The 10,331-nt window shown below is 43.3% G+C and overlaps 1 protein-coding gene across 1 annotated transcript; it reads left to right on the plus strand.

Moving 5' to 3' along the window:
- Positions 1-1,122: 1,122 nt before the first annotated feature.
- Positions 1,123-9,812, plus strand: LOC125518209 (uncharacterized). The gene is made up of 5 exons (XM_087531662.1): positions 1,123-1,142; positions 6,362-7,162; positions 8,520-8,607; positions 9,019-9,115; positions 9,216-9,812. Exons 1-5 carry the CDS (start codon positions 1,123-1,125, stop codon positions 9,497-9,499), a joined length of 1,290 nt encoding a protein of 429 aa, XP_087387788.1. The 3' UTR covers positions 9,500-9,812.
- Positions 9,813-10,331: the final 519 nt, after the last annotated feature.

Here is a 10,331-nt window from a genome sequence, read left to right on the forward strand (position 1 = left end):
ATATATGAGAAATTCTTCCAACAAGAAAATACTTAACCAAAGTGGAAGATGTCACAATTGAACGTGATGGTATTTGAAATGCAACTATATAGTTCAATATAATGCATGTTACCTTGATCTTTCTACTCATGACTTTCTCATTTTTTTCTGTAATTTCTTCGTTGTAATTTGCTCTTACCCCCCACCCTCCCACTCAGTCTATCTATTTGTTGTGGTGTTGAGAGAGATCGACACTAGCGATAAATTGGTTAAAAAGATATGCCCCCGCAATATCATCTTGGGCAGTGACCAACACCGGGAACTCCAACGATGAAGTCGACCCCAAAAAGACAGGCATGTTGACAAACATAGTATAGCTTCCCCGTATATTCATCGTCGGGATACACATGATATGCACGTTAGCACATGTATACATGCATGCACCCTTTCAGCTCCCTTTCAACCATACGCCGATAAGAATAGTATATATTCGCAATGCAGCTATAGTCGGAGCACACATGATAAAGAAGGCAACATATTTATGCATTCATCATGGGCATGCATGCATGTACCATATTGACTCACATTCAACTGTCGTTGGCTTAACAATATGTATGTATGGTATGCATGCATGTACCTTAATCGAATATGTCACAATTAAACGCCATAGAATTTCATAACAGTCAAAATCCAAGAATGCACTAATGCATGTTATCTTGATCTTTCGGCGTGTGGGTGTATACTTTTCCTCTATCTTACTGGTTACCATTTGCTCTTAAACCCCCTACACATTTCCCATGTAATCAACATTTTGTTGTAAAGTTGAGAGAGACGGTGTTGACGTAATAGGGACACAAGTCGGCAGATCAATGTAGTGTTAAGTGTGTACCTCATCTTGACTGAACACTAAGATAACGAAACATGCACCGAAAATATCATCTTGGACGGCGAGCATCACAAGGAACTCCAATGCTAATGTTGACCCCAAGACAATGGGCGTCTCAACAGACGTAGTATAGCTTCACCGGGCGACCATCGTCAGACTATACATGATATGCATGTTAACACATGTATGCATGGATGCACCCTTATAACCACCTTTCAACTACGTGTCGACGAACATAGTATAGCTTTATCCTGTAGATGTCGTCAGACTACACATGGTATGCACACTAACACATCTTTGCATGCATGTACCCTTCTAACCACCTTTCAACTGTGTGACGAGAGGAAGTATATCTTCGTCGTGCAGCCGGTCTCGGACTACACATGATATGCACGTCAACACATATGCATGCATGTATCATTTTTTACTACCTTTGAACTATCGTTATCTGAATACTATGTATACATGGCATGCATGCATGCATGTACCTTAACTGAGTGGAATATGTCACAATTAAACGTTATGGAATTTAATGAGATTTGAAATCCACTTACAATCCACTGATACATATTACCATGATCTTTGGTGTGTAGGTGTGTACTAATGCATGCATGTACCATTCTAACCATCTTTCAACTATGTGTGGACAGGAAGTATATCTTTCGGTATCTTAGTGTTGAGGGAGACGGCGTTTGTGTTACAGCGGAACAAGAAGGCATGGTCAACGTAATGTGTATGACCAGACACCAAGTTAATGGAACATGCCCTGGCAATATCATCTTGGACGACCAGCATCACCTGAAACTCCAATGATAAGGTTGACACCAAGACGATCGTTGTGTCTACAAACGTAGTATATCTTCTTTGTCCAATCACCGTGCAACTACAAATGATATGCACGTTAAAACATGTATGCATGCATGTACCCTTCCAACCACCTTTCAACTACGTGTCAACAAGCATAGTATGACTTCATCATGCAGCCATCGCTCGACCAAACATGATATACACATCAACACATATGTGTGCAGTGAACATGCATGCGTGTATCCTTTCGACTCTCTTTCAACTTGCGATAGCACAAGAATTTTATTGCATGCATCAAAGCACTGCCAATGCATTATATGCATTAAATATAGACTAATAGATAACCCCTCCAATGCATTAAATTATATTGTTGCATTTAAAAGAGCTCACATTTTATTTGTTTTATGAGAGAGAGAGAGAAATGTTTGTTCTCTTGGTTTTGATGCTAAGAATCATATCCAGATTAGGATATGGTAACACTCTCTTTCCACATTAAATATGGTGACTAACGTATATCACAGGAGCACTGGCATTATCCTCACGGGCATGCATGCATTGTTGCACTACACATGATATGCATGCATGCATGTAACGCTTCCAACCACCTTTCAACTACGTCTCGGCAAGCATACTATAGCTTTGTCGTGCAACCGTCATTGGACTACACATGATATGTATATCAACACATATGTGTATGCATGCATCATGGATTCATGGGCATGCATGCATGCTTGTACCCTTTTAACTCCCTTTCAACTATTGTTAGCTCAACAATGTGTGTGCATAGCATGCATGCATGTACCTTAAATATGCCACAATAAAATGCCATGGAATTTAACGAGATTCAAAATACACTTAGAATGCACTGATGCATGCTAGCATGATCTTTTGGCGTGTAGGTGCGTATTCTTTCCTACATTTTTTGTCACCGTTTACTCTTAAACCCCCTCCCACCCCTCCCACGTAATCGACAAATTGTTGTAATATTGACCGAGACGGTTGGTGTTACAAGGGAACAAGTTGGCTTGGTCAATGTAGTGTGTAGTGTACACCCCGTCTTGACTAGACACCAAGTTAATGAAACATGCCCCGACAACATCATCTTGGACAATGAGCATCACTGAGAAATCCAATGATAAGGTCGGCCCCAAGGCGGCAGGCGTGTCGATAGACATAGCATGATTTCAGCGTGCAACCATCGTCGGACTACACATGATATGCATGTTAAAACATGTATGTATGCATGTACCTTACCCACCACATTTGAACTATGTGTTAACAAGCATAGTGTAGATTCATCGGACTACATGATATGCACATCAACAATATGTATGCGTGCATCATGGGCATGCATGTGCATGTACCCTTTCAACTCCCTTTCAATTCCCGATAGCTCAACAACATTATTTCATGCATCAAAGCACTACCAAATGCATTAGACCCCTTAAATATGCACTTAGATATAACCACTCCAATGCATTTTATCTTATTGTTGTATTTGTAAGTTATACCTAAACATCTATTTAATCTAATTAGATATAGACCGATCTTAGGGCACTCTTGATACGTGGCTCTTAGCGCAATGCCATAGACAAAATGTTGATCTGGCACCGTATTAATCAAAAAAAGAGAAGATGCTAATATCATATTATGATACCATATCATCATAAATATTATGCTACTATGTGTCATGCAAAACAATAAATTACCAAATTTTCATACTATGCACCAAGCATCATATGCATGATACTAGTATATGATACTCCATACTACGAGTAGTGTTAGACTGCTTGTAGCGAGGAATTAATATCATAAGTTGATATTTTAGGTGACCTCATTTATTCCTTTGTATGAAAAATAGCAGCACATCATTTCTTATGATACTATATATATCATGATATGATACTAATATACATTACCGTTCCTCAATTAATATTATGCCACATCAGCAATATGGTTAGTTGGCATTGAACGAGGTTGCATGATACTAGTTAGGGCATCTCGAACACTAACCCCTAAAACGGACAAACTATTTATCCGCAGAACCGGTGGGACCAGTTCATGGACACCGATGCAGGAGCTAGCCCATCCAACCACGTCCCCTAAATGTCCTTCTATGCATGTGCATATCGCGGTTGAGGAGAGAGAGGGGAAGTCTGGATGTTCGGCGTGGTGGGCCGATTTTGGTTGGCTAGACCGATGTCCAGACTCTCCTAAAGCACCCCCCCCCCTCCGCGGAATTTTGCTTTGAGTTTGGATGTCCGGCGCTTTTCCATATGCTCGGGGGATAACATTGGATGACAAAAGGTGTCCGGACTCCCCTAAAGGACTTATAGTGGCGATTTGAGGGTCCGCATTGGAGATTTCCTTATGATATGCCTAAGAGGTCTTAACAAAGTGAAATATTTCTCAATTAAACACCTTGGAATTTAATGTGGTTCAAAATCCAGTTAAACTGCACTAATGCTTGTTACCTTGATCTTTCCGCATATGGGTGTGTCCTTTTTCTCTACCTTATTGTTTGAATTTTGTCTTGAACACCCTCCACCCTCCCACACAATTGACATGTTGTTGTAATGCTAAGGGAGATGGTATTAGTGTTACCAAACCTCAAGTCGACATAGTCAAGTTAGTATGCAGTGTACACCCCATCTTGATCGTACACCAAGTAAACGGAACATGCCCGACAATATCATCTTGGGCGGAGAGCATCATAAAAAAACCAACTATGGGGCCAACAGGCATATCGATTGGTGCAGTATAATTTCGCCATATAGTCGTTGCACTACCCATGATATGCACATAAAAGAGCAAGTATAAGAAGGTACAGTTAGCAGGCTATAAGGATTAAACTATAATATTTATGTTGAATTTCTTTTCGAGAGAATATTTGTGCCGAGTTGGATGAGAGAAGAGGAGAGAGGGAGGAATCGAGCTGTAGATTAATAGCCGTTGCAGCATGTACTCCAGAAAATGTTGTAAGAGTATAAGGTGGATCATGCATTAATAAAGTAGTACTACTTAGCAACTAGCTACTATATATGTTGATTATTTGGTTGACTAAATGTGACATGACAACTTCACTATAATATTAATCATGCTCTGACATGCATGTCCGCACATGTAGGAATGCATGCTCACCCACATATGCATGGGAATGCATGCATGTACCCTTTCAACTATCAAGAGCTCAATTGATTTCCTCATTTTCTATGACCCAGTTTGTGCTTGTTGAACTATGCTAGGGGGTTCTTATTTTTAGAAGTGTTCTATAAAAATAGCCAGGAAACTAGAGATAAGTAGGTTAAATAAACAAAAAAAAGCCAAAATCGATAAGTTGAATTATCACATTAATTCAGCGCACTGTTGATATGTTTAAACTATTTTTTTACTATGTTCATGCTACGTCTATACCATTATTGCATCATTCTGGCACAACTTTATATTTACTTATTGAACTAACATATTAATCCACTCTAGTGCCAGTTGTGATTTTCTACATGTTTTCAGAATTTGCAGAAATAATATTTTTCTAGGACCAAAAAATCAGGGAAAAATCGTTCGAGAAGTTTCAAGTCAAGACGGGTCGGAGGAGTTGTAGAAGACACCGTAGACCCCCACAAGGCCAGGATCTGGGATGCCTGGAACCCAGGGAGCTCTGCTTCATGGCCTCTCAGTTCCCGTGTCCAAGGACCTCGGCTCCACCAACACTGCCACTGAGAACCACCTCATGAAGACCGCCCCCGATTAGGACCTCCCCGCCGTCGCGTGGTCTTACCCAACGACGTGCCCTGGTGGCGGTGCAGAGGGGTAAGCGACGAGTGACTGTTAGAGTTTGGTCGCCCTCTTGGACCCTCTTTCTTACGCTTTTCCTTGATCCCTATATAATTTTTTTTCTATGAAAAGATTCAGATAATTATAAAAGTTCACCAGAAATACAAATCATCTCAACATAATAAATTTACATCGAGATTCCGAGATCATCGAAGGACCACTACACCGTCAGAACGAGCCGTCGATTTGCTCCTATCGTCGGTCCCCAACCAGAGCCAGCTTGACCTTGTCGATGACTGTCGAGAAGTCATCGTGCACGTGTCCCTAAGGACCAACACTATTGACTAGAATTGCAGCACCTAAACCACCACACGACGAGAACACCCTACCTCACAGCCCCAAGGAGACGCCAGGAATCTACTTCAGAACTCCATCGACTACATCCAGACAGACATATTCGAGGAGGACCGAAGCCCGAAAGACAAACTCGAAGAAGAAGCGCCGCTATTTCACCCGTGTGCCACACATGCGAGGACCAAAAACCCTAACATAAACTATTAATCGGAGCGGAGGTACCGGGATTCCCCGCCACCGGCCGCCGGAGCGATAGCCAGAGTGGAGGTGAATCCACAGGCCTGCCGGCGAAGTCTGAGGGGAAGAGTTTGTCCTAGCCGCCAAGGGATTGGGGAGGACACGCTTTTGGCAACATTTGTTGGTATCCGCTTGATCATATAACTATGTCAGCAAAATGAAATACTCGTCATTTTAAATAAACATGTTTCTAGAGATTTCACATTAATCTTGGGAAAGGTATTTAGCATTTTAAATTTGGCAATATGTAGACTTCATTTATCACCAAACCGGTGCGTTGCAGTTAATTTGTTACAATTTTTTTTTTGACGTGTTCGTTCTTAGTCCATGTGCGTGGGCACAGGCCCCAGCGCCGGCCCACCTGCTCTGCTTCCTCCCTTCCCCACCAATCCCCGCCGCCGCCGCCGCCGCCGTTCCCCACCCCTCCCCGGCCTCCTCTACGCGCTCCACGGCCGAAGGGGGCGTAACACCGGCACCCTTCCTCGCCCCTCCTCCTAGTCCTAGGCCAGCTCCCTCACACACACTCTCCCTTCCATGGCGGATCGGCACGGCGAGGGCGGCGCGGCCGCCGGGGCACACAGACTTGGACGACCCATCGACAACGCTGCTGCGGCGCGTGCAGGCGCACCTCCCGACCTCGACGCAGGTGGTGGGCCTCCTGACCCTGCTCATCGCCGGCGCGGCGCTGCTGGTGCTGGCGGGGCTGACCATCAGGGGCGCAGTACTGGTGGCGCTCGTCTTCCTCGGCCCGCTGGCTGGCGCTGCTGACCAGCCCCATCTGGGTGCCGTTCGCGTTCGCGCTCCTCGTGGTGGCCGCCGCGGCGCTCTACTTCGCCACCCTCGCCGCGGCTACCTGGGCGTACCGGCACCTCACTGGGCGGCACGCCGACCGGGTGGACCGCGCCGCGCGTTGGTCCACCCCTCGTCTCACCTGTCGGGGCATGGATCGGGAGCTGGAGGGAGGCCGATCATGGAGACGGGCGGCGAGGACATCCTCGTGCTCCTGCAATTCCGCGCTCGTCGTCCCCTTCGAGGCCGCCACCGACCGCCTCACTCCCCGGTTCTCGCCTCCCAGGCCTCAGCTGACGACCTCCGTCCCCATCTCTTGGTCCCGCTCCGCGACGGGTACGACGCTCCTGACCCGCCCCTTTGCCGAACGCCACCACGAGCAGTATTGACGTTGTAGTGAAGTTCGTGACTTTTAGTTAACATCGACCTTATGGTTGTCCGTAGTTCAGTATGGCAAATGCATTTAGATTCTCTTGTTTGGCTGCCATCAGTACCACCAAATGTGCAAGTGGAGCCAATTGTTGTGAATTTTGATGAACTTGATCTCATGCTTGTAGAGAAGGATGATTCAGAAAATCTTTCCAGCTCTACCAGGTTGTGATTTTGTACCATCATATGATGTTCTTTTCTCAACTTCTTTAAAAGCACTGGATATGAATATGCTGATAAGGTTGGTTTCACTGCATTTGATGTTCAGTAATAGGTACTTACACATTCAAAAAAATTATCTGTAAGGCCTTCACTCAGAGTTGCTTCTGTTAGAATGATAATTATATTGTTAAATCATCCAGATAGTTCATGTTATTCATCATAGCTAATTTCAATATTTTTAGGCTCTGTTTTCTGCTTTATGGGCTGTTATTTCCTGTGTGTGCATGTCTGCACCTGTTGTTTTACTAATAAGTTTTATAACTGTACAACAGTTTCTTACTATGGATCACATGCAAATTTATTGAAGCAATATACTCTTACAAAATCTGAAGTAATATGCTATACTGGGCTTAGATTGCAGATGGCATGACTGTACAAGTACGTATTGTGGACCTGGTATTGGAAACACCTGGAAAGCCTGAACACTTATTTGCATATTCAGTTCTATTTCTGATGAAAAAAGGGGCTAAACCTTTTTCTTTTGTCCTGAAATACCTTTAGGGCTTTTCTAGTGACCTACTTGCATATTCAATTTTTTCCTATTATTTGTTTAGCGAGTAAAATTGGATGCATCGTTAAGGACAGGAATTTTAATTCGTAATTTCTTTTCAGGTCACCTCCGCTAGCAGCTATAACATTTCATAATTTTGTACTGTACACAAAAAAAAAACGAAAAATGGCAGGTATTCTTGCTAGATTAAAGTTGCACTTGAAATTGTAAAATCATTGTTTTCAGCCACCTGATTGTAATACTCTATCATTTATATAGGTTGTAATTTTGAAAGAAGCAAGGGATTTCTCCAGCAGCACAGGATTCATTTATGTTTTCATCGTTTGATACTCCCCTAGTTTATCCCAGTAAATTAATGTCTTCTTGTGTTGTTACCTAATGTACTAGGACATAATCAATGAAGAATAGTATACACAATTTCTGATCTCCCATATTTTTTGTCTAAATTCACAGAAGATGCCAGTTACTTTCAGTTGATCTTTTACCCAATCCTGACATGTTTGTCGATGCATGATTTAACTCTTCAAGCAGTCAAGATAACATGCGAGATGATGATGGTGCAAAGCAAATGTTCTTGGGCGGTGAAAAGTTTTTGGCAGGAATATCAGGGGATTCTAATGTGAGTGTCTCAAAGATGATTTGTCAACTTTGAGAATTTGTTAGTTGATGTTGGAAGTTCGGCATGCCTTGGCTTCCTCGCTTATAAATTTTGTCAAGCACAGATAACTCTGCAACGAACGGAGCAGAACAGTCCACTTGGCCTGGAGGTTCAGCTGCATGTTACTGAAGCTCTCTGTCCTGCTTTAAGTGAACTTTGTAATAGTTATTGACCATAAAACTTCAGCTTGTCGTTCTGTTCCTGTTTTTATCAGTCAAACCTGAAACGCATTTTTGTCAGGTTTATGGGCTTTTCTTCGATTCATGAGTCATGACTGGGGTATCTGCGTGCTTAGATAAAGTAATTTAGATCCAAAGTCTCAACAGGTTTCTTTTTCTCATGTAGTTTTAATGATTGCATTTTATGTAGTAGGGTGATGCAATGGGGAGGACCACTGCTGGAATTCTCAGGCCCCTTAAGTTTGATAAGCCTCTTAGCCAGGGAACCATCGAACAGCTGAGGAACCTAGGTATGGAATGAACTACTTGTAATGCCCTGGGCTTCGCATTATTTTTTGGGTTGCTCTTTTAATGAGGTTTCAAGTGTCTTACAAACTTGTGCTACTGCAGTAACTGGAGGTATGGACAATGTTTTTTCAACTAGCAGGCCCAGCAGGCAGAACAGTTTTGGCAGTGTCGGCACCCCTAGGACCCCTGGGACTCCAGTGTTTCACGCAGTCTCGAATGCGGCGTCCAAAGAGGCCCTGGAAGCGACAATCACCTCGCTACAGAGTGGCATTTCTGAATCCAAGGCCAGATGTGCGTACCTAACCAGCATGGAAGACGAGAGCCGCGCTGAGGACATCAGGCAGCTGACCGACAAGCAGGAAAACATGCAGTCCCTGGTGACGTGAATGAGAACCTTGATCTGAGTTGTACATTGGTTTCCTTCTTTGTGTACAGGCTGGGCAGTGATACAAAACCGGGAAGCGGCTAATGCCATACTTCCCTCGCGGATTATTTCTCTTATGTGTTCATCTATTAATCGTTCCTTGGGGTATAAAGGTCGAATGGTGGAACAAAGGGTATGCGTGGATTATGTTTTGTAACTGGAAGGGTGGGTAGCAGCAGAAAAATTTGTAGCTGGAAGGATGCAATGTACATAGGTGGTTCGCACATTATGTTTTATTTTTCGCTTACAGCTTACCAGAGGCCTGGATTATGTTTTGCTGTGTGCATAGTCAAAGTATCTGATGTTGTTCCTTGCAAAATAAATTCTATTTAGGATGAGAACAAATTTGATGCAAGCATTCCTTATGTTTAGTCAGAAATCAGAATGGAAAATGGCCCGAAGGGGAACATATTGCCTGTAGTAGTTTAAAAACAATAAAACGAAAATTTTGTTTATACTTGATGAACACGAGGCGCCGAAACGTGTTTTTTAAATGAAAAAGCCGAAGAATTGTGGGAACGAAGCATTTTCTATGGGCTAACTGTGAGGATCTCGCTACTAATTCCAGTTAATCAACCAAGTTCAGTTACAACTCCTGAAATTTATAGAGGAATCGCAAGGAGGAAGGGGATCATCTTCCCCTCCTAACTATTGTTGTCGTGACCGAGGGGGTCCCGGTCGAAAAAACCGTTAGTAGTCTTGGTCAGCATGGCCTTGGTCGAAGTAGAACGTGAGGTAGAATCATCAGAGTAGCAGTCACAACAGTGCGTCGGCGCCACAAAAATTTGCCCTCC

The sequence above is a fragment of the Triticum urartu genome, chromosome 7A (assembly GCF_056163025.1).
Source record: "Triticum urartu cultivar PI428250 chromosome 7A, HENAU_Tu73, whole genome shotgun sequence".
Lineage (NCBI taxonomy): Eukaryota > Viridiplantae > Streptophyta > Magnoliopsida > Poales > Poaceae > Triticum > Triticum urartu.